The 25,365-nt window shown below is 39.8% G+C and overlaps 1 protein-coding gene across 1 annotated transcript in view; it reads left to right on the top strand.

The window, feature by feature from the left end:
- LOC140716820 (neuromodulin-like) overlaps positions 1 to 25,365 on the top strand; it is an 87,876-nt gene that overhangs the window by 11,866 nt on the left and 50,645 nt on the right. The window contains exon 2 of the mRNA XM_073029742.1: positions 6,701 to 7,043. Coding sequence (XP_072885843.1) covers positions 6,701 to 7,043 — 343 coding nt within the window. The remainder of the gene's footprint in view (positions 1 to 6,700; positions 7,044 to 25,365) is intronic.

A 25,365-nucleotide genomic window follows, 5' to 3' on the forward strand; every position in this document is an offset into this window, starting at 1 on the left:
TACCTGCACTGTACTTTATCAGTAGCTTTTACACTTCATTCTGCATTGTTATTGTTTTACCTTATTCTCAATTGTGTAATGATTTGATCTGTATGACTTCCGCTGTATATTAGTACCTGTGATAATAATAACCCAATACCAATACTCCAACGCACCAAAATGAAAGCATAAACATTGTAGTACCTTAATTTGGGATTAAGTCGTTATTTATCACAGCAGTGTGATAGATACAATGCTCCCAGGTATAGCTCTTAAACATTTTGCCAATTTGGAATTTAAGATTCTTTAAAATATAAAAGCATTGTGACAGGTGTCTGCGAAGCAATCGATGACTTGCATAATGCAGTGTTGATGGATGCACTAAATTGAGCATTCATGGAATATAATGATCCCAGATTTATTGAGGTACTGGCATTGTGTGTAAATGAAAAAAAATGTACTCACATAAAGTTTAAAAATGCTGCTAATTTAAAAGAGAAAGCACATCAGCTGCAGGAGACATGCAAGTAGAACGTAAAGCACAAAACACTACAGCACAGTACAGGCTCTTCAGCTCATGATGTTGTGTCAATCTTTTAACCCACTCTAAAATCAATCTATTCTACGTAGCCCTTCATTTTTATATCATCTACTGTATGCGTCTATCTAAGAGTTTCTTAAAGGCCCTAATGTATCTGCTCTACCATCACCCCCGGCAGGGTATTCCACACACTCACCACTCTCTGTGTAAAAAATTTGACCTCTGACATCCCACCTATACTTTTCTCTAATCACCTAAAAATTATGTCGCCTAGTATTCGCGATTTCCTCCCTGGGAAAAAGTCTCTGGCTATCCACTCAATCTATGCCTGTTATAATCTTGTACACCTTGATGAAATATATGATAGACATTTATAACTAGAATAGGGAGCTCAGGAGAAGCTACTTTACCCAGGGAATAGTCACAACATAGAACTCACTGCCTCAGTGAAAGTGAACAGTATGTAAGGAAAAGAGATAAACAGAGAATGGAAAAAGGGAGCAAAACATATGCAAGTAGCATTGATGAAAAGGGTGAGAGAATATTGTGTGTAGGTTAAGTATTGGCGTGGACCTGTACAGATTTACTTCTGTAATGCCCTTTCCTCAGGACAAGAAACTCAGCACTCTAAAGAAGACAGGGTATGTCAGTGGGAGCACACACAAACCCACCCAATAACTCTTCAACATCATTTTCCTGTTTCAGTCTCTGACCCTAGTGCTATTCTTCATATCTGCTGATTGTCCTTAACTCAGCTGTGCTCTCTATGTTAGTCAGCTAACCCTGAATCTCTGTGTTCTAACCTGGAAGCTCTAGTTAAGTATTCAGTTGTATCACTTTCTAAAATTAGGACATCACAGAATAATGTGTAAGCAGTGAAAAGTTCACCCCAAGGTAAGGAAAACAGTATTCTTGTCATATGTTAATAGTTATTATTTCTGAGCTAAATCTACATGGTATATGGAATTTAGCTCTGTTTAGGCAGGCGATAGGTAGACTAATGTTTAGCCTGCCCAGGACTGAAGCTCAATAGAATTTGGATTCAAAGATTCAAAGTACATTTATTATTGGAGATTGTATGTATACAACCCTAGGATTTGTCTTCCCACAGACAGCCGAAAAACGAAGAAACACAATGGAACCCGTTCAAAGAAAACATCAAATACCCCACACGCAAAAAACAGAAGAAATCACGCAAACAGCAAAAAATGAGCAAAAAACACACAATATAAATCATCAAACCACAGAGTCATTGAAACAGTCTAGGTATGCTCAATTTAGTTCAGTTAAGTTCAGTTTAATTTAGCAATGTGTCATTCATTGACTGCAGGTTGTCTGCCCCGATGTAAATCACACAAAATAGCAATAAAAAGAGTAACCAGAAACCAGAAGCACATATGACATGAACTACAGAGTCCTCAAACCGTGTCGATTAAGCCTTGCCCATAACCCAAGGCACTAGCATCATCCTCCAGCAACAGCGAACAAGAGGGTGAGAGAGACTGGTCAGATGCAGGCAGACAGCGCTGAACACCCGCTTACCTTCTGCTCTCGTCCTTGTTGATTTCAATCTTGTTCGATGCTTTAATTGGCGAGATCAGCGAGAAATAGAGTTGATCATGGCTCATGCCCCCTCTCTGGGCTTCTTGGCCTCCAGGCCGCACACTCAGCTCGAAACCTCCCCAGTCTCCATCGGAGACAGCAAAGTGCCAGTTCGGTCAATTGGCCCAAAAAAAATAATCAAAATGTAAATTACAGGTTCCAGTAGTAGCAGAAGCATACTTGAAAGAAGAAGTAAGAGAAATAGTTTCATGAAATGTCTGAGAACGGCGCCTTTGGCCACGTTGTTCGCTGTCACCATCTTCCTCAGGACAACAAATCATGGAAATGCTGATGGATTGTCCCATTTACCCTTCGAAGAGGAAATGCCTGAAAGCCTGAAAAATTTACAAAAGAGGACACTCCTCTTGACTTATGCTCCCTAATGCAAATCGAAAGTTTCCCTATTGCAGTAGAGATGATCCCAAAGGAAACCAGGAAAGACCCCACACTTTTTCAGGTCTATATGGCAATCCAAAATGTGAAGCAGAAATCCCAGTTCCCCCACTTTTTATCAGCACCAGGATGAACTTGCCCTTGATGGAGATTGCCTTATGTAGGGATTGAGAGTTGTTGTACCATCCAAGCTGAGAGCTGAAGTGTTAGAGGAGCTACATGCCAGTCATCTAAGCATGGCTGAAATGAAAGCATTGGCTCGAAGCTTCATCTGGTGGCCTGGGATTGATCAGCAAATCGAGCAGCTTGCCACGCACTGTTTGGAATGCCAACACATCCAGAAGATGCCAAGAGCAGTGCTTCTAAATCCCTGGGAATGATTCATGTGGGTTTTGCCAGACCATTCATGGCACAAATATCTCGGTAGTAGCGGATGCAGCTACTAAGTGACCAGAGGTGTTATCAATAACCACTGCTGCAGTCTGGCATTGTTGAAGTATTGGGAAGCCTCTTTGCAAGGACTGGTGTTCCAGAACACTTAGTCAGTGACAATGACCACAGTGTGTGGGGGAACAGTTTCAGTCATTCCTGAAAACGAATGGAGTAAGACATATTATATCTGCACCATACCACCCAGCTACAAAAGACTTGGCGAGGTTTGCCCAGTGTTTAATGAATGCCCTGCGAGCAATGCCAGCAGAACACATTGCACTGTCACTGAATCGCACCAATTTCCCCTTTGCATCTCACAATGCAGCACACTCCACAACCACCAGCTCATCAGCTATGCTGTCCTGGGTCCTAATTGTTTTCACACTTGGATCTCTTCAAACCCAATCTCAGAAGGAATATGCAGGGTGAATAGCTGAGACAAACTGAAGGCTCCTCAAACAAGGAGGTTCGATGTTTCACTGCTGGGCAAGCAGTCCTGGCAAAGGACTACAGAGATGATCCAAAGTAGGTACTCGGAAAGATTAAGGACAGAACTGGAACACTCTCCTACACAGTGGTGATTGTGTCTGATGTCATCTGGGGATGATACATCGATCAATTGAGGAGAGCAGAGTCAATTGTTAGAAAAGAAAGTTAGCTACTGCTGTCAGATCCATTTCCTGCAGTCCCAGAGTCAACTCCTACAACCACCATGGAAGAGGCCTCAGAACCTAAGATTGTTTCACACATTTTAAATACGTGTGTGTGTGTGTGTGTGTGTGTATGTGTGTGTGTGTGTGTGTGTGTGTGTGTGTGTGTGTGTGTGTGTGTGTGTGTGTGTCTAAGTAGAGATGCATTCTATATTGAGTTGGAGTTTATAACTAAGCAGGGAGGAGTGTTGTGTATTTAAATTTCAGTAATATTTGAATAATATTGTAAATATATTGTTTGATTAAGCAGTCTTTGTTTGCTTAAATAATTAATTATGGGTTATATGTAAAAGTACGTGCATGGAATATGTCATCGCGCCACCGCATCATATGTACGCATCTCGCTAAAAGTAAAGCTAAGTACATATTTGAGTTATCCCGGCTCTGCATTTCCTTTCAACTAGTTTTTGTTTTGGAGTTACAAAATAGAACAGTTAACTCATATGATCTCCAGTTATCAATACTTTTAAGGGAATATTTATAAATCCTTCATAAGTGACAGGATATAATTTTCATTTTATTTCATTTTTATTGAATTTGCTGATCTGCATTATGAATTCTGTCAGTACAATATCATCATCTTACTGTGCTTATGAAGACTCTTTGTAGAGGAACTTAGTGATAAAGAGAACCTCACCTTTGTCCTTCCTCCCTCAACAATTCCAAATCTAGTGCAGCATGGAGCCAGTGTAGAGAAAATATCTTATTTTAAACATTTCTGCATTATATACTTGACTGCTATGCTGCTGGCATGTAGGACAGCAATGAAAGTCCTTCATCTCTGTCTTTCCTTGGCCAATCAGTTGTAGAAGGATTCTTCATTGATGTTACCATTACAGTTTTGTTTTACCAGTCAGGGTCGTTAGCCTTGAGTTGAATCCCTGAACCTGGAGGACTGGTGGACCACTCTTAGTCTGGCCTCTACCCTTTGACCAGTTTAGCATGGGTCACCCCACCAAGAGCCAAATAATAGAGCCCTACTCCAGCCACCATAGTTCTCTAGCTCATTGAGGCCTGCAAGTCTCCAAACCATGACAAGGTTGTGTTCCTCTTGAAGAATTTCTACATTACTCAGCCCTCAATTCTACGTCAATGAATTGTTCACACTTGGGTGATTCCTGTAGTTCCCAGTTCCAGTCACTTTCATTGCTTTGCTAAGAATCAACATCTTGGTGCCAACCATGTTGAATTCTTTACACGTGTCAATGATTCAGGAGCTGGATTATGATTGCTTAAATGTACCTTTGTTGGAGTACTTTAGTGCACTTGCTAAATTACCAAGTTCATACAAGGAAGTCTGGACTGATGAGTCTGAGAAATTAATTTGAAACCCTTTGATGGCATCTGGGAAATTTCAATTTAAATATTTAAAACTGACTAGAATGAAAATATTACTTTTAGCAAAAGTAAATTACTGGATTAAAATAAAGCCATTTGGTTCACTAATCCGAAAGGCTGAATCTTTACCTAATGCAACACTGTCCTCTGTAACGGCCAAAGGAGCAGTGAGGGTGTGACGTAAATGCTGTTTTTTTTTGGCCCAGTTAATTAATTAATAAAACAATTAGACCAAGGTAAGACCCTAGTCCCAATAGGCGATTTGAGAGCTGTGCTCACCAGTGCTGAATCACCAGTGAACACACCAGAGTTCAACACTGAATTCGGTGCTAGTTGTAAAGCAGCAGTGTCCTTCCCAGATGGGGATTTAAGGCAGCTCCTCAACTGTGAGTTGAGTTCCAGTTACCGGTCCTATGTATACTTGTGATTCTCTCATTTGAATAATAATTGAGCTGGAACTTCAAGATAGTGAATAATTAGAATGCATTAAAACAGTTCATTGAAGATACTGGTACTTAAATGTACTGCTGTGTTGGGGGATTAATGGGAAATTGGTTACATTATGAACTAATAATGAACAAATGATACACAGAGACGTTAGAGCGTTACCATGACATTATTTGATATTTAAATTCAGTCTTAATTAAATTGGAATGTAGGGATAGTTCTATTTGTGGTGTTTATGAAACCACAGGATTGTTGAAAACCCTATCAACCTCACCTACAAACATAATAGAAGGAAAAAGATTGTCCTTAATTGGTCTGAGAATTTAGACCCACAGCAATGTGATTAACTTCTACTGCTCTCTAAGATTAACTTCTACTAAGATTGTTAGAGGCCATTCATTTCAGTATAGCCAATGAATATATTTTTGTTTCCAGCAATTCCCATGGTTTCAGACATACATTTTAAATACTTTAATTACCTTGTCTCAATTGTTCTTTCCTCTCCAGATGATGTATGTGTGCTTCTGGTGTTTCAACTTCGGAGTTATTAATTTATCTATAAATAGGCTACTAACATCATCAAACATCAATTATAAACAGATTCTCTGATGAGTTAGCTCATGTGCTTAGCCAATGCTCTCTTTCCAAAATGGTCATTTGAATAATTATGGAATGGGAACTTGGGCTGATTTTTCCAATTCCAGTCCTATGATGCAAGTTATTTAGGACTGCCTATTGACTTGTGTTCCTTTTAATGGCCAGCGCACTAAACTTCTAAGCATTGACACTGGGAGCTGAAATCAGTGTGTAAGTCAAAGTGCTGTGTTTGAATCAGGTCCACTTGCTCACGCTGCTTTAGGGATTGGCCAAGGCATTTGTAGCATCTGTGAATATCATCTGTTGACTTGGACAAAGTAGGGGAGGAGGTGGGTGGGGAAGGAAGACTGGAAACTGAGGATGGGAAAGAGCAAGGAACAAATCCGCCACCCACATACAATATTATGGTACAACAGTGATTTGTGCCATTAGATCTGTTTTGCAGTCTGCTGCTTAACACCCACCTGTCTGCTAAATCCAATTGGATTTTGCAGTAATCTACAAACCAAAGACGTTTAATATTTGCATTTTTATCTTCAACTTCTGACATGTTTGCTTACAGATAAGTAAAAGCCTTTCTTGAAAACAGCATTTTTTTTTGCTGTGATAACTTTGTTTTAAAAGCTTGTTTCCATCCCTCTCTTTTTCTTGTTTAATGAAGGGTGATAAGGAAGAGACCTGCGTGAAGCATGAGGAGGAAGATATCCTCGACATCCCCTTGGATGACGAAGAGGCTAATGCAGCCGCCGCAAAGATCCAGGCTAGCTTCCGCGGCCACATGACCAGAAAGAAGCTCAAGGGTGGAGAGAAGGAAGATTCTGAGCAGAAAGCAGATGGCACAAGGGATTGCGAGGAGGAAGCTCCTGCGGATGGGCCTGACGAGACCAGTGCGAATGCTGGAGACTCAGGAGCAGCTGATGCAGTCAAGGAAGAGAAAGGTCAAAATGGGGCTACTGAAGAGGCAAAGGAAGGGGCATCTGTTAATGGGGACCAAGCAGAGACAGGTAAGAACTCATTCTGTTTAATGGCTTCACCTTCAGACATAGCAGCTTTCTCCAGTATCCTTCTTCATCCACTCTACCTTGCACCTCGTTTTATTACTTCAAAGTTCTCACTGATCCTAACGCAAAGGAAAACTGCACAAAAATGTGCAGTTAATATATGATAATAATAAAAATAATATGAACAATAATAAAAACTGGAAAATATAAACTGAAAACAGAAAATGCAGCAGGTACTTAACAGGTCAGGCAGCATCTGTGGAGAAATGTGGATGCCTGAAAGTTCAATGGCTCGAAATGGTAACTCGTATTCTTTCTTCCTAAAACCTAATATTCTCTTCTTTGTTTTCTGTCACTGTGAATCACTATAGGACATTGCTGTTGGCCCCCAGTTTACCCGATAAGCAGAGAATAGCTAGAAGTATCATTATAGTTTCAAAGAGGGATTTTAATTTTTTTTTAGTCAGGATGGATTCACTATTATAAAGCTATGGCTGTTTACATTGGTGAAAAAAAAGATTAGAACTTTTTACTTATCTACTTTCTTTCATTTCTTTCGCAAATTTTTATAGTAAATGACACACATTGGAAATGAATCAGAATCAGAAGCAGGTTTATTATCATCTGCATGTGCCGTGAAATTTGTTAACTTCGCAGCAGCAGTTCAATGCAATACATGATAATATAGAAAATAACTAAATTACAGTAAATATATATATGTATATTGAATAGATTAAAGAAAGTGCAAAACAGAAATTATATATATTAACAAAAAGAAAAAATGTAGTGAGGTAGTGTTCATGGGTTCAATGTCTATTTAGGAATCGGATGGCAGAGGGGAAGAAGCTGTTCCTGAATCACTGAGTTTGTGCCTTCAGGCTTCTGTACCTCCTTCCTGATGGTAACAATGAGAAGAGGGCATGTCTTTGTTATGGGGGTCCATAATGATGGACGCCACCTTTTTGAGGCATCGCTCCTTGAAGATGTCTTGGATACTATGGAGGCTAGTACCCATGATGGAGCTGACTAATTTTACAACTTTCTGTAGCTTCTTTTGGTCCTGTGCAGTAGTCCCACCCCACATACCAGACTGTAATGCAGCCTGTCAGAATGCTCTCCATGGTACATCTATAGATGTTTTTGAGTGTATTTGTTGACATACCAAATCTCTTCAAACTCCTCATGAAGTATAGTCACTGTCTTGCCTTTATATAACTGCATCGATACATTGGAACCAGGTTAGGTCCTCAGAGATCTTGACATCCAGGAAATTGAAACTGCTCACTCTCTCCACTTCTGATCCCTCTAAGGATTGGTTTGTCTTCCCTTGTATTACCCTTTCTGAAGTCCTCAATCAGCTCTTTCATCTTACTGACATTGAACGCAAGGTTGTTGCTGTGACACTAGTTGGCATATCTCACTCCTGTATGCCCTCTCATCTCCATCTGAGATTCTACCAACAATGGTTTTATCATCAGCAAATTTATAAATGATATTTGAGCTATGCCTAGCCACACAGTCATGTATATATAGAGGGAGTAGATCAATGGGCTAAGCACATACCCCTGAGGTGAGTCAGTGTTGATTGTCAGCAAAGAGGAGATATTATTACAAATCTGCACAGATTGTGGTCTTCCTAGGCACTGGCTCAAATGGTGCCTTTTTGGAGCAGGTGGACACACATTCAAAGGAGTTAGTCATAATAGTAAATATATCACCTTCATAAGGCATTGTTCAGTCTGCACTTGGAGTATGGTGAGCAACTTTGAGCCTCTTATCTAAGAAAGGATGTGCTGGCCTTGGAGAGGGTTCAGAGGAGGCTCATGAGAATGGTCCTGGGACTGAAAGGGTGAATGTATGAGGAGCATTTGATGGCTCTGGGCCTGGACTCGCTGGAGTTTTGAAGAATGAGGGGAAATCTCATTGAAACCTATTGAATATTTAAAGGTCTAGATAGAGTGGACATGAAGAGGATGTTTCCTATCGTGGGGGACCAAAGAACACAGCCTGAGAATGGAGGGATGTCCCTTTAGAACAGAGGTGAGGAGGAATTTCTTTAGTTAGAGGGTGGTGAAATTGTGGAATTCATTGCCATGGACATCTGTGGAAGCCAAGACATTGGGTATATAGAAAGTGGAAGTCAATAGGTTCTTGATTAGTAAGAGTATCTACGGTTACAGAGAGATGCATTTACACTTCATTTAAAACAGCAGGGAGTGGAATTTGGAACAAGCTCTTCAGACAGCTTCAGTAACTTTGAAACTCTACTGTTTCTGTTTGATTTTCCAAGATTTATATAGCTGGCTGTTGTGAAGGAGTCTTTGTGAAAACAATTTTTTGGTCTGGTTCTTACTGCGGAAGAGCCCAGAATGTTTGTGACAATGTCCAAAAACAAGGGATAATAATCCTGCATCAGAATTTCATCTGTAGAGTTACATTTTGGACTGCTGCATACTGAGTAGTTCTTAACAGAAATTGATAATCAAATTGAAGAACAGGTTTTATGAGGAATTGAGGAACAGAACATTGTGCTGCTTAAAGCTTTTATATGAATTGTGTAATGTGTGGTGTAGGTGCACAAATCAAACTACCTGAGGGATCTGTGGGCATCACATTGCTTTAGCAAATAGCACTATTGCCTCACAGATTCAGCGGACATCTGGTATTCTCTGAGTGGAGTTTTCATGTTCTCCCTGTGACTCCAAGGGAATTCCTCCCAGTGCTCCAGTTTCCTCACATCCTAAAGACCTGCTGCCAGGTTAACGGATAAATGGAAATGATCACAAGTTCTAATAGGATAGGACTATCAAGAAGAATATTGCTATGTGAGAAAGGATAGGTTGCAGAGAATGTGGGAAATGCAATTGATTCAATGGGCTGTCATAGTCTAAAAGAACAAAATGTCCCCCTTTTATATCATGAGAAAATATAAAACATAACATATAAGGTTCAAATGGACTTTCTTTGCTTGAAGTAGAATAATCCAACTTCTACAGTCTCTCCCCAGAACAGATCTTTGATCTCTGGTAGTATCCTTGTAGATATCTTCGGCATCTTCTCAAAGGCCTTGCCATCTTTCCCTGAGTGTGACACCTACAATTAGCAACAATGCTCAAGCTGAGACCAGTTTAGGAAAAAATCCTTTTGTACTTCAAGTATCAACTTAAAGCCAATGGTCCCATCTGTCCTTTTAATGACCTTCTCACATCCTGCTACCTTAAAAGATTTAAGCATGTATTCCCTCAAGTCTTGTACTTCTGTATTTATTCTCACCTATTTTTCCTTTCAGCATCAACCACTTCATTCTTTCCTTCACTATTTCATGTGTTTTCCCATTTTTCAGATCAAATCAGGAGGATTTAAACTAATGTGGCAGGGGGATGGGAACAAGTGCAGAGAGACAGAGGGGTGTAAAATGAGGGTAGAAGCAAAAAGCAGTAGGGTGAAAAGTAAAAGTGGCAGACAGGCAAATCCAGGGCAAAAAGCAAAAAGAGCCACTTTTCAACATAATTGTATAAGGGCTAAGAGTGTTGTAGAAACAAGCCTGAAGGCTTTGTGTGTCAATGCGAGGAGCATTCGTAACAAGGTGGATGAATTGAATGTGCAGATAGTTATTAACGAATATGATATAGTTGGGATCAGAGACATGGCTCCAGGGTGACCAAGGATGGGAGCTCAACATCCAGGGATATTCAATATTCAGGAGGGATAGACAGGAAGGAAAAGAAGGTGGGGTAGCCTTGCTGGTTAGAGAGGAGATTAACACAATAGAAAGGAAGGACATTAGCCTGGAGGATGTGGAATCGATATGGATAGAGCTGCATAACACTAAGGGGGAGAAAATGCTAGTGGGAGTTGTGTACAGGCCACCTATCAGTAGTAATAAGGTTGGGGATGGCATTAAACAGAAAATTAGAAATGCATGCAATAAAGGAACAGCAGTTATAATGGGTGACTTCAATCTACATATAGATTGGGTGAACCAAGTTGGTAAGGGTGCTGAGGAAGAGGATTTCTTGGAATGTATGTGGGATGGTTTTCTGAACCAACATGTCGAGAAACCAACTAGAGAGCAGGCCATTCTAGATTGGGTATTGAGCAATGAGGAAGGGTTAGTTAGCAATCTTGACGTGCGAGGCTCCTTGGGTAAGAGTGACCATAATATGGTGGAATTCTTCATTAAGATGGAGAGTGACATATTAATTCAGAAACAAAGGTTCTGAACTTAAAGAAGGGTAACTTTGAAGGTATGAGACGTGAATTAGCTAAGACAGACTGGCAAATGATACTTAAAGGGTTGACGGTGTATATGCAATGGCAAGCATTTAAAGATCACATGGATGAACTACAACAATTGTTCATCCCAGTTTGGCAAAAGAATAAACCAGGGAAGGTAGTGTACCCGTGGCTGACAAGAGAAATTAGGGATAGTATCAAGTCCAAAGAAGAAACATATAAATTAGCCAGAAAAAGCGGCACACCTGAGGACTGGGAGAAATTCAGAGACCAGCAGAGGAGGACAAAGGGCTTAATTAGGAAAGGGAAAAAAGATTATGAGAGAAAGCTGGCAGGGAACATAAAAACTGACTGTAAAAGCTTTTATAGATATGTGAAAAGAAAAAGATTGGTCAAGACAAATGTAGGTCCCTTACAGTCAGAAACAGGTGAATTGATCATAGGGAACAAGGACATCGCAGACCAATTGAATAACTACTTTGGTTCTGTCTTCACTAAGGAGGACATAAATACTCTTCTGGAAATAGTAGGGGACCGAGGGTCTAGTGAGATGGAGGAACTGAGGGAAATACATGTTAGTAGGGAAGTGGTGCTAGGTAAATTGAAGGGATTAAAAAAGGCAGATAAATCCCCAGGGCTAGATGGTCTGCATCCCAGAGTGCTTAAGGAAGTAGCCCAAGAAATAGAGGATGCATTAGTGATAATTTTTCAAAACTCCTTAGATTCTGGATTAGTTCCTGAGGATTGGAGGGTGGCTAATGTAACCCCACTTTTTAAAACAGGAGGGAGAGAGAAACCGGAGAATTATAGACCGGTTAGCCTGACGTCAGTGGTGGGGAAAATGCTAGAGTCAGTTATCAAAAATGTGATAACAGCACATTTGGAAAGCGGTGAAATCATTGGACAAAGTCAGCATGGATTTGTGAAAGGAAAATCATGTCTGACGAATCTTATAGAATTTTTTGAAGATATAACTAGTAGAGTGGATAGGGGAGAACCAGTGGATGTGGTATATTTGGATTTTCAAAAGGCTTTTGACAAGGTTCCACACAGGAGATTAGCGTGCAAACTTAAAGCACACGGTATTGGGGGTATGGTATTGATGTGGATGGAGAATTGGTTGGCAGACAGGAAGCAAAGAGTGGGAATAAACGGGACCTTTTCAGAATGGCAGGCAGTGACTAGTGGGGTACCGCAAGGCTCAGTGCTGGGACCCCAGTTGTTTACAATATAGATTAATGATTTAGACGAGGGAATTAAATGCAGCATCTCCAAGTTTGTGGATGACATGAAGCTGGGCGGCGGTGTTAGCTGTGAGGAGGATGCTAAGAGGATGCAGGGTGACTTGGATAGGTTAGGTGAGTGGGCAAATTCATGGCAGGTGCAATTTAACGTAGATAAATGTGAGGTTATCCACTTTGGTTGCGAGAAAAGGAAAACTGATTATTATCTGAATGGTGGCCGATTAGGAAAAGGGGAGGTGCAACGAGACCTGTGTGTCATTGTACACCAGTCATTGAAAGTGGGCATGCCGGTACAGCAGGCGGTGAAAAAGGCGAATGGTATGTTGGCATTCATAGCAAGAGGATTCAAGTACAGGAGCAGGGAGGTTCTACTGCAGTTGTATAAGGCCTTGGTGAGATCACACCTGGAGTATTGTGTGCAGTTTTGGTCCCCTAATCTGAGGAAAGACATTTTTGCCATAGAGGGAGTACAAAGAAGGTTCACCAGATTGATTCCTGGGATGGCAGGACTTTCATTTGAAGAAAGACTGGATCGACTAGGCTTATACTCATTGGAATTTAGAAGATTGAGGGGGGATCTTATTGAAACGTATAAAATTCTAAAGGAATTGGACAGGCTAGATGCAGGAAGATTGTTTCCGATGTTGGGGAAGTCCAGAATGAGGGGTCACAGTTTAAGGATAAAGGGGAAGCCTTTTAGGACGGAGATGAGGAAAAACTTCTTCACACAGAGAGTGGTGAATCTGTGGAATTCTCTGCCACAGGAAACAGTTGAGGCCAGTTCATTGGCTATATTTAAGGGGGAGTTAGATATGGCCCTTGTGGCTAAAGGGATCAGGGGGTATGGAGAGAAAGCAGGTACAGGGTTCTGAGTTGGATGATCAGCCATGATCATACTGAATGGCGGTGTAGGCTCGAAGGGCCAAATGGCCTACTCCTGCACCTATTTTCTATGTTTCTATGTTTGTCACTGTGAAGTCTGTTACTGTCCTCTCCATTCTCAGTTTGACCTTTGTGTCATCTGTAGTTTTAATGTAACGCCCCAGATCTATCGCAAGACAGTTATATGAGTTCTAATGAATGGCCTTGGCCTGAGATGTTGAATGTCTATTTGCCTGGATAGATGCTGCCTGATCCACTGAGCTCCTCCAGTGCCTTTGAGTGTTGCTCCACAGTTCCAGCACTTTCAGTCTCTTGTGTCTTCGGTTCTGTAAGAGCCTTGTTCCCTACACCAATCCCAGTTGCACACTTTCTGCCAGAGCGGAAACATCTGTTTATCCCCTCTCCATCTACATCCACATGTCATTTCACTTTGAGTGATGGATTGAGTTTTACTCGCAAGTCTATTAAGTAGCTTGAAAATATTTGATAGAACAAATCATAATTTTGACTGTACAGTTATTCTCTTTTTCCATTACTTCATCAGCAAACTCATTCATCCAAGAAGGCAAAATTTGTTTGTAACAACATATTAAAAGCTTTCACTTCTTAAAGCATATTTTTTCAAGAGGTTTTAATATTGTCCCAGATTAATGACTTTAAAAGTCTCTATTATCATTGGGTCTGCTTTTTAGGATTATATCCTTTACTCATTTTGGTTGCAAGGGTGTAATGTACTTGGTTTACCTTTGATGCCATTGCCATATTTAAGAAAGAAAATTAGAATTAGAAAATTATGGTGGTTTTTCATCCTGACTTCCCTTAAGACTCTGAATGAATGTTATCACGTCAAATTACTTTCTGTTCTTAATCCTGCCAAGATTCAAATACCTGTTATTAAATTTTATCCTGCTCTAACATCCCTTGTTTCAATACAGCTGTGTTCTCTTTTTTAGTGAAAGTAGAGGAAAACTTTTCAGCTAGTTCCATAACCGTGGTCTCCATCTTCACAAGAAACTTTCATTTGTTGACCCCTTGGTTTGCAATCTTCCTTTGACTAGGATTTTACAATTCATTTGCTTGTAACAAAACTTGTGCTTTTTACATAAGACATTGGTTTATTCTTATACACATCTTTGCTCCACCCATGTTCCATTTCAAAATTCGCCCATGTACCTTTTTGTATGTAGTCACGTTCTTCACTGACTTATAAACCTGACATTTCCCTGAAACTTTTAAGCTTAATTTATTATTTTATTTTAATCTCCATACCTGCAAACCTACTGGAACATATATTTCCAGATGTCTAGGGAGTAGATGTTTAGTTTTAAGCTGTACTCAGTTTTCAAAGTCTGTGCTGAGCTACTGTTTAATTCATAAATGTTTTATTCAGCTGTATATTTTCATGATTAATTCTCCTCTTTAACAGTTCTAAATCTAATGATATTGTGAACACCGTCTTCCCAATTCTTTAGTCCTCCCCATTTTATTCATTAGACCTACAGGCAAATCTGTGGGGAAACTAATCTACACATTCCATATGCACTACCAGGAGATGAATACGGCACAGTCGTTATTGAAGACAAATGTTCTTCAGTTATTGGGTTAAATATCAAGTTTAACAATACATAATTGTGATAAATCCTTTCCACAACTGGGAACCAGCATCCTTAGCTCTTGGTGAATGAATCTCTGACAATATAATTACAAATCCTTGGGCACGAACATGTATCATAATATAAAACTTAAATGAAATTCAATTTAAAAATAATCTCAGCTAATCCTATTTCAGATCTCAGGCTACTGCTACTGAGTATCGGAGGGCTGATCTGTCATGTGGTGATGTAAGAATGACGTGTAAATCTGTGGATATCTTCTACGACGCAAGATTAGGAGTGTTGTGCTTAGTGCAGAAGATAATCGTAGACTGCAGGGGTATCTTGGACAGGTAGGGAAGTGGGGCAAGGAGTGGCAAATCAGTTTCAATGCAGATAACGGTGAGGTAATACACGTTGGAAAATCAAAACAATAGAGGACATATACTATGAATGGTAGGGTACCAGGCAGTGTAGCATTACAGGTAAACAGGGTTGTGAAAAAGGTGTTTAACATGCTGGCCTTCATCAGCTAGTAAGTATGGGAGTTGGGATATTATGTGCAGTTGTATAACTCTTTGGTACACCCACCCTTAGAGTACTTGTTTTGGTCACACTGTTACTTGAAAAACATTGTTAAACTGGAAACAGTGCAAAAAGGATTTACAAGGATGTTGCCAGGACTAGAGGGCTTGGGTTACTGGGTGAGGTTAGCTAGAATTGGTCTTCATTCCTTGGAACATAGGAGAATGAGGGGTGATCTTATAGAAGTGCTTAAAATTATGAGAGGCATAGATAAAGTGCACAGTAACAGTCTTTTCCTCAGTTAGGGAAGTCCAAAACTAAGCTTTCCAGACTTGAATGCCTCTGATCCGGCCCTCGGCACATTGCAGATCTCAAGGTTCATCCAGGGCTTCTGGTTGGGGAAGACTGTGAATGATTTTGTGGGGACACAATCATCTAAGACTCGTTTTATAAAGTCCGTGACAACCGTGGTGTATTCATTCAGATTTACCTATGAGTCCTTGAACCCTTTGGGCCGAGACCCTTCATCATGTCCTGAGAAGGGTCTCAGCACAAAATATCAACTCTTTATTCCTTTCCATAGATGCTGTCTGACCTGTTGAACTCCTTCAGCATTTTGTGTGTCTTATACTGTACTTATGAAGGTCAGGAACAGGGAAAAAAACTTCATAGTGGGGCTTTTTCTGAAGGGGTGCATTTTTCATGATGGATTGTCCAAATAAGAATCAACTGTAAGGGAAGTAAAAATTAAATGTATCATGATTGCTGTCCTAAGGATAACTTGTTATTGAGAAATGATGTACCAATTGTATTTAGGTCACAGGGTTGGACAATATTGATCTAAGAGTGAAATTTGTCAGTGGATCTATGATTGGCTGAGTTAGCATTGACTAGACATTTTAAATCCACCATAATTAGAGAATGTTAATTCTTAATTGCAATGTATATAAGTTTATTGAGGGCTTAATCCAGCACACAATTTTGCTTGTTGTGTCATAATTCTGCTAGTAAATTCAGCGGGTCGTGTGCTCTTGTAGGTTGCAGGCAACTGAAATAGTTCACATGGTAACTTCAGTTAAACATCCTGTCCAATCTCTGGTGTAAATCGTCAAGCCCTACTTCTGAATTTAGCTTCTTTTATCCCTAGCAACACTAACCTAATTGTCGGTTGCTATGTAAGATGTGCATAAGAGAATGCTCTATCGAAAGCAAGGTGCTCTGTTTAAAAAGGTAAAATATTTGCCAGGCCATGAATGCATCCATCAAGATGACAATGCCTACCTTCCAGAAGGTTTCTCATCTCTCTTTTTTTAGCTCAATAACTTATGACTAGTATTGTCGGGGGATTGAAAGTAAAATGAAAATAGTTTTGTCATTGTTGTTGATCATTCCAAATTTGGCATATGTGCTACATGATAGGTGGTTGTTATGATTGGAAAAAAAAGTCCTTGGACTGTCTTAAAGAAAGTCATTTAATATCCTCCATTCAACAAGAAATTCTTGGTTTTCTGCTTTTTTCCTAAATTTTGTTCTCAACCGATCCTTTGTCAAATTAGTGTTTTTGCTTTAACTTTAAGATAGACAATGGAAGTTAGCATTGATCATTGCATAGCAATCTGGGCAAATCTAATGCTGACTCTTTCTATGTGCTCTACTGTTAGACAGAACTCAAGAGGGGAAAAGTGGGATAAAACTCCTCCTTTGTGGATGAGAAATAGTAATACTAATGGCAAGGTCATCAAATTCACATTCAAGTACAAAACCAGAAGGAACTTTTATCAAATAGGCATCACAGGAATCCAACAAAATAAACATCTCAGTCCATATTAATCTTATCTTCAGACAGAAAAGATTAAAATTAAACATAAAAGCTCATAATTACATATTAATAATAAGTTTTAGAAAGCTAGTGTTACAATAGAGTGCAGAATGGGAATGGACATGCCTTTTCAAATCTTCAACAGTGGATGTGATAAGGATGGTGTGATTTTATGTAATCTGAATGAACTAAATTTATCTTTATGTGTGATTTTATCACTACATTTATATATTTTCTCTGAAACAAATTGCACTGAGGAAATGTCAAATTCAGGAGAATTATAAAGCACCACATTTGGAGAGCTGCCCAATGAACTTCTTCCATTTCTGTTCTGGCAGAAACCTTCCTCACATTTACAGTGATGTGGAGACACAGTTTTGATTTTCAGCAGATGAGTTAAAATGGAGATTTTTAAAATAAATAATATTATTGCCATCAGCGCTACTGAAGATTTAGCAAATGAGATGCAATTATAAATCTATGTAAATCTAAATATTTTGTTTAAACCCTGTTCAAAATAGATCTGAACAAGGAATGTATTCATGTATTCTTGTATGGCATAAGTTACATATGCCAGTTAGGTGTAATGTCAAATTCATTAGAAGGCAGCTAATACTTAAATAATCTCAAGTACACAGTGTGAATTCTTAAAGGATGCTCTAATTCATAAAAAATGCACAACCAAACCTAAGACATCTTAGATATTCTGTTTTCAAATTCCCATCATCAGTGCTTCGTAACCATAACATTGTGATTGAAGTTCCTCAGTGTTAGTATTGCTTAATCTGCCCTGTGTTGTTTCGGGATAAATAAGTGAAAATGTGAGAGCAAGGTCAGTGTTAAGATGCTTCAGCTCACGAATGGTAGATCCTCCTCCATAACCATCAACATGGGAGGTGATTCACAGTCAGGAGTGGCCCCTGAGACAGAGAGTGGTGACAGTCACTTGAGCAACTGGAGCCTTTGAGCAGAAGCAGCCTTCCAATGGATAGTAAGTAAAAGCTAGGAGTGGATGTGGGTGACCAGACAGGAATGGAAAGGCAACGGCAAGGCGGAGGAGGAAAGGAACTGAGAAAAGCTGCAAAGTGGGAAGATGCTGAAAGAGAGGGAGAGAAAATAATAATTCGGGGGAAGAGGATGGTGATAGGGGCAATTAGGAAGGGGATCCGAAAGAGGGGGATCAAGGCAAAAGAGGTAATTGGTGGGCCTAAAGAAGGGGGTGTTATCAAAATGCATCAGTGGCAATGGTCCTTTTATTTGTTCCTTGGGTTGAACCACACCAATAATGCTTTGCTACTTATTTTTCATATCTTTTTATCAAGTCTCTTCCATTGTCTGTCTATGATACCTAACAGTCACACACAATTCTGTCCTAACTATTGATGTCCGATACCCCACCCATTCCGATTTCTGGCTGATTTCTCACTCCTTTCTCACAGAACTGGTTTGCCATTGCCTTATTCTAGGCAGTATCTTTATAAGACGGGTGACCCCAGCCATTATCAATACTCTTCAGAGATTGTCCTCCTGGGGTCAGTGGTTGCATAACCAGGACTTGTGATCTGCACCAGCTGCTCATACGACCATCCACCGCCTGCTCCCATGGCTTCACTTGACCCTGATCGGGGGGGCTAAGCAGGTGCTACACCTTGCCAAGGGTGACATGCAGGGTAGTGGAATGAAAGAGTGTCTCACACATCCTTTGGTAGAGATGTATCTCCATCCCACCACCCATCTCTTTCTAATCCAGAGTATTTGAAAATACAGCATCCCCATTTTCCTTATTCTTATGCTTGCTTTGATCAGATTTTCATTTTTGCCATAATCCTGATTCACCCGTAAAAAGAGACATGTCACATTGTTTACAGTTTTGTGTGAAATTACCCCTTGTAATTCTTACTCATTTCTCAGTATCCCCTGACACACTTAACCATCCCATCTGCCTTCAGTGTCTCTTCACCACACACAAAATGCTGGAGGAGCTCAGCAGGCCAGGCAGCATCTACGGAAAAGACGTTTCAAACTGAGACGCTTGGATTTCCAGCATCTTCAGATTTTCTCTTGTTTGTGATTCAATGTCTCTTCTCCATTTTCCATTTGGGTGGAACAGCTCTCGCCTATTTGTTACTTACAGAATGAGCTTGAAAATTGTGTTATCTATATAACTGCATTTCTGTATGATTTCTTTTCTTGCTGTAAAAGCTTGTCCCTAAAGATTTATTTTTGGTATTCTGTTTTTCATTTATATGTTAATCCACAGTGATATAGTTTAAGGCACAGCATTGTAGTCAAGGAGGATGATGACATTCAGCCTCATCTCACTAGTTTTCTGGACTACTCTGCTGTTTTACATTTCTCACACTGTTTATCTGACACCCAACACTGAATAAGTTTAAACTTCCGACAATTAAATGTGAGGAAATTGAAGCTATTGTCTTTTGCACCTGCCACAAACTCGAATAAGTGAAATTCTGGATGGCACTAATTAAATGCACATACTAAAAGAAAGGAATGAGACAAAAACTTGTATAAAAATAGCTCAATGTCAACGGAGCTAAAATATCTAGCCAATAATTCGGCATAAAGTTAACGGGATTTGGATAATCTTGGCCTGATAAGTGAAACATGTATTTGCTATCAACTATGCTTGATGACATTATCAAGTTCTTTGATAAAGAAGTGGAAAGTATTAATGAGACAGCATGGTTAAATTCCAAGATTGTTTAATGTCATTTCCATTACACGAGTTACTCCGGATCTGATGCAGCACAAAAAAAAACTACAATACAATTAAGAACACAATGATCAAAAACACATAATAAACATAAATGTGTAAGATAGTTTGCATATATCAATTGATTGTATGTCCATAAAGTGACGTGGAAACCATAGAAAGGGTGCAGAGGAGATTTACAAAGATGTTGCCTGGATTGGGGAGCATGCGTTATGAGAATAGGTTGAGTGAACTCGGCCTTTTCTCCTTGGAGCGACGGAGGATGAGAGGTGACCTGATAGAGGTGTATAAGATAATGAAAGGCATTGATCGTGTGGATAGTCAGAGGCTTTTCCCCAGGGCTGAAATGGCTATGAGAGGGCATAGTTTTAAGGTGCTTGGAAGTAGGTACAGAGGAGATGTCAGGGGTAATTTTTTTTACGCAGGGAGTGGTGAGTGCTTGGAATGGGCTGCCAGCGGCGGTGGTGGAGGTGGAAGTGATAGGGTCCTGGATGGCTACATGGAGCTTAGAAAAATAGAGGACTATGAGTAAAGCCTAGGTAGTTCTAAGGTAGGGACATATTTGAAACAGCTTTGTGGGCTGAAGGGCCTGCATTGTGCTGTAGGTTTTATATGTTTCTATAAAATGACTAGGAAATGATAGTGGTAGGGAGTGTATTGGAGTGGGTTAGTGGGTGGAGGTGTTGAACAGTTTTACTACTTGAGGAAAGTAATTGTTTTTGAGTTTGGTGGTCCTGCCATAGATGCTACCTAGCCTGCTCCCTGATGGGAGTGGGGCAAACAGTGCATGAGCGAGGTGGGTGGGATCCTTCATGGTGCAGTGATGCAGCATGTTAGGATGCTCTCTGTTGTGCATCAATAGAAGGAGGTGAGTATAGATGTGTATCTTTGTTGTTGATGAGTCCCACCACTGTCGTGTCATTGGCAAACTTGACAATGTGATTAGAGTCATAGAGTCATAGAAGATGTCAGCACAGAAAAAGGCCCTTTGGCCCATCTAGTCTGTGCCAAACTATTAATCTGCCTAGTCCCATCGACTAGCGCTCAGACCATAGCCCTCCCTACACCTACCATCTATGTGTCTATCAAAATTTCTCTTAAATGTTGAAATAAATCCCACATTCACCACTTCCACTGGCAGCTCATTCCACATTTTCACCACCCTCTGAGTGAAGAAGTTCCCGCTGTTGTTCCCCTTAAATATTTTATGTTTCACCCTTAACCTTTAATTCTCATCTCACCCAACCTCAGTGGAAAAAGCTTACTTACATTTACACTATCTATATCCTTCATAATTTTATATACCTCTGTCAAATCTCTTGACACTCTTCTATGCTCTAAGGAATACAGTCGTAACATATTCAAACTTTCCCTATCACTCAAGTCCTCGAGTTCTGGCAACATCTTTGTAAATTTTCTCTATACTCTTTCAATCTTATTGACATTTTTCTGTAGGTAGGTAACCAAATCTGCACACAATAATCCAAATTAGGCCTCATCAACATCTTGTACAACTCCAACATAATATGCTAACTCCTGTATTCAATACATTGATTTATGAAGGCCAATGTGCCAACAGTTTTCTTTATGACCCAATTTACCTGTGAAATCACTTACAAGGAGTTATGGACCTGTATTCCCAGATCCCTTTGTTCTACTGCACTCCTTGGTGCCCTACTGTTCACAGTGTAAGTCCTAGCCTGGTTTGTCCTCCCAAAGTGCAATGTCTGCATTAAATTCCATCTGCCATTATTCAGCCCATTTTTCCACCTGGTTCAGATCCTGCTGTAAACTTTGATAGTCTTCTTTGTTGTCCTCTACATCCTGAATCTTGCTGTCATCAGCAAATTTGCTGATCCAGTTTACTACATTATCATCAAAATTATTGATGACAAACAACAATGGACACAGCACCGATCTTGGCAGCAAACTGCTAGACACAGGCCTCCAGTCAGAGAGGCAACCATCTACTACCACTCTCTGGCTTCTCCCGTGAAGCCAATATCTAACTCAACTTGATACCTCATCTTGAATGCTAAGCAACTGAACCTTCTTAATCAAGCTCCCATGTGGGACCTTGTCAATGGCCTTGCTAAAGTCTATGTAGACAACATCCACTGCCTTGCCTTCGTCAACTTTCCTGGTAACCTCCTCGAAAAATTCTATAATATTGGTTAGAGAAGACCTACCATGCACAAAGCCATGTGGACTTGGGCGTTTGATAACTCGGGTGTTTGGCCGTGTAGTCATGTGTGAGCAGAGTGTACAGCAATGGGTTCAGGACACAACCCCTGGGGGGGGGAGGGGTAGCACCGGTGTTGAGGATGATGGGCCGGGAGGAGCGATTGTGCATCCTGACTGTCTGAGGACGCTTGGTTAGGAAATCCAACACCCATTTAGTCTGAGGAGTAGGAGTTTGTTCACCAAGGTCTATGGGGCAATGGTGTTTGAATGCTGAACTAAAATCCAGAAGCAGCATTCTGACATAGCTGTCCTTGTTTTCTAGGTGTGTCAGGGTCAGGTGCATGACAGATGCTATGGCATCTGTCGTAAAGCAGTTCTGTCAGTAAACATATTGGTGAGTGTTCAGTGTGGCAGGAATGGAGTTTTTGGTATGTGCCATTATCAGCTGTTCAAATTACTTCATGTGAATTGACACGTGAATTTCAATAGGCTTTTGACAAGGTGCATTGTGGATGAGGAGGCAACGTCAAAGCACGTATCAAATATCAGTGATGGCATATGCAGAGACACATTAAACCGTAGTGTGGAATGTGGAGCAACAGACAATCAGCAGGAGGATTCAGAATCAAATTTATTATCAGTCTTGCATGACATGAAATTTGTTTTACAGCAGCAATGCAGTACAAAGAAATAAAATTACTATAAATTATGAGATAAATAAGTAGTGTTTAAATGAGAGGGGTATAGAGGGTTATATTCCATTTGCAGGTCGATGGAACTAGGCAGAATAACAGTTTGGCATGGACTGGAACGGCCGATGGTCCTGTTTTCAATCTGTAGTGTGCTATGACTCTGTAAAAATACTCATAACTCAGAGACTGAGCAGCATCTGTGTGAGGAGAGGAAATGTCAGTATTTTGGGTCAAAATTTTAACATTTCATTCCTAATACAGGACTGAAATCTCCACATTAGCATGTGCAGAATTGGCTAAGCGACAGAAGGCAGATTGTGATGGTGGATGGCAGTTTCTGCCACCTGAGGGAAGTAAAGACTTGTGTCCCATGAGGGCAGCACTGTATTTGCTTTTAACCTGCTTGCCAACTAAATGCATTTTTTGTTTACTGTCATGTATTTTAATGATCCAGATATGATTTCAAGTTTCCAATTGATATGAAACTCAGAAATGTGGTAAACAAGAAGGATAGTAACAGAGACAGATTGGTCAAAATTGTAGACAGATGATGGTGAATTTAACAGAAGGAGGTGTGAAGTCAAGTTTTTGGTGAGACAGTGAGGCAATAAAAATCAGGGACGTACTCCTAGAGGCTGTGTAAGAACAGAAAATATTGCAAAAGAATACATAATAATCTATCAAGACATGACAACTGGGAGATCATCTTAAACATAAACTTTTATAATTCTTGACTTTATTTATCAATGGATAGGTTACAAAAATCAAGGAACCTGTATTGAATCTGGTTAAATCTCTTGTAGGGTATTGGACTTTATTTCTGAGCACCACATATTTAATGATCATCATGGTTCTGTCGAGAAAGTGGGAAAGTAGAAAGCTTGAGATTGCCCATTTTAAAGCAGAGTAGGTTAAGAGGGCAGTTTAGAAAACCATTGAAAATCATAATGGCCTTTTGAACAAGAACATAAACATTTTTAAGCAGCAGGATATGTGATAATTAATCAAATGAAACTTTCGATGTGATTGACAAAATTGCTGAAGACAACATGAAGAAACATTGCCTTAGATATTAATGGAGGAGGGGTAGGGGAGAAGTTGAGGAATCACACAAAGCAGGAGCTTCTATCTTTGATGGATTCCGTCACCAGAAGACAGTCTGAATTGGCCAGATAGATGGAATGATTAGGTATAATTTCACTGCAGTTAGGTATGATTTCTGCTCCTGAAATGTGGGTGGAATATGGGAGTGATATAGCTGGGTGTGATGCTTAATCCTTTGAGGGGGAAAAAATCCTGAGTTTTTTTTACATAAGAGATAGTCAGAACATGGAGAGTATTTCAGCATTCCCATCTTCACAAGCAAAATGCTAAAGATAGTTGACATTCCTTCAACTGATACTTCGCCATCACTCCTAACTGACAAGCCATTATTAAAGCTCCAAAGCAAGTCTAATTAATCAGCCAGGCACATTAAAATAGTTAGATTGATGTCTCATAAGAACTAGGTGGTGGTCCACTCCTCGTCTCACTCCTTCTAAACCTAGAAATGGGTGAGTTGGAGGCACACTTGGGTCACCTGAAAATTTTAAACATCTGAACTTCAAGTAATGTTTTCTGTTTTTATCTATTGATGTACAGCTTCGTGTTTTACTGAGCAATTTGGCTTGCATTGTCTGAAAATCTGATGTGGGTAATTTAATAACAAAATTTAAAAGTGAATTAGATAAATACTTAAGGGAAAGACAACAATAAAACAACAGGAGAATCATCAAGAATTTAGACTAATTGGATAGTTCTTACCATAAAGTTAAGATGGGCCCTATAGGAAGGATAACTTGTCTTTATGCCATAGCATTCTCTATTAACTTCCTGTGTGATATTCACACCAATGTCAGGCCTGTTTTTATATTTGCGACAGAACATCCGTCTTGCTGACCGGATACACACAGCCATTCAACTACAGCCAATCAAAGTTAAAGACATTACTAAATTAAACTTCTTCACAATTGTATTCTTCATGTATCAGATAAAGTTTGTACAAGGATTGATCTAATTACAAAAAAAATCTTGCATTTAGAAAATGCCGCAGGACATCTGGATTGCTGTACCTTAGCTTTGAAATGTGTTGACTGTTGTAATGGAGGAATCTGAGTCCATTTTCGCACAGTAAGATCATACAAACAAAAATCTCCCTCCTTTCCCCCTCACTCCCTCTCTATCTCTCTTTCTCTCTCTAAAAAGATCTGAAAAGTTGTGAAAGCAGATTTACAATAATTTGCGAAGGTGAATTGAATATATGGTTTTAACTGGATAATATTTTCAAAGAGCTGGTACCTAATGTCCTATACAGTATAATTTTTTTTTTGTATCTCCCTTTCTTAGTGCCAACACTGTGCCTTATGCATTATGCCACT

The sequence above is a fragment of the Hemitrygon akajei genome, chromosome 26 (genome assembly GCF_048418815.1).
Source record: "Hemitrygon akajei chromosome 26, sHemAka1.3, whole genome shotgun sequence".
NCBI lineage: Eukaryota > Metazoa > Chordata > Chondrichthyes > Myliobatiformes > Dasyatidae > Hemitrygon > Hemitrygon akajei.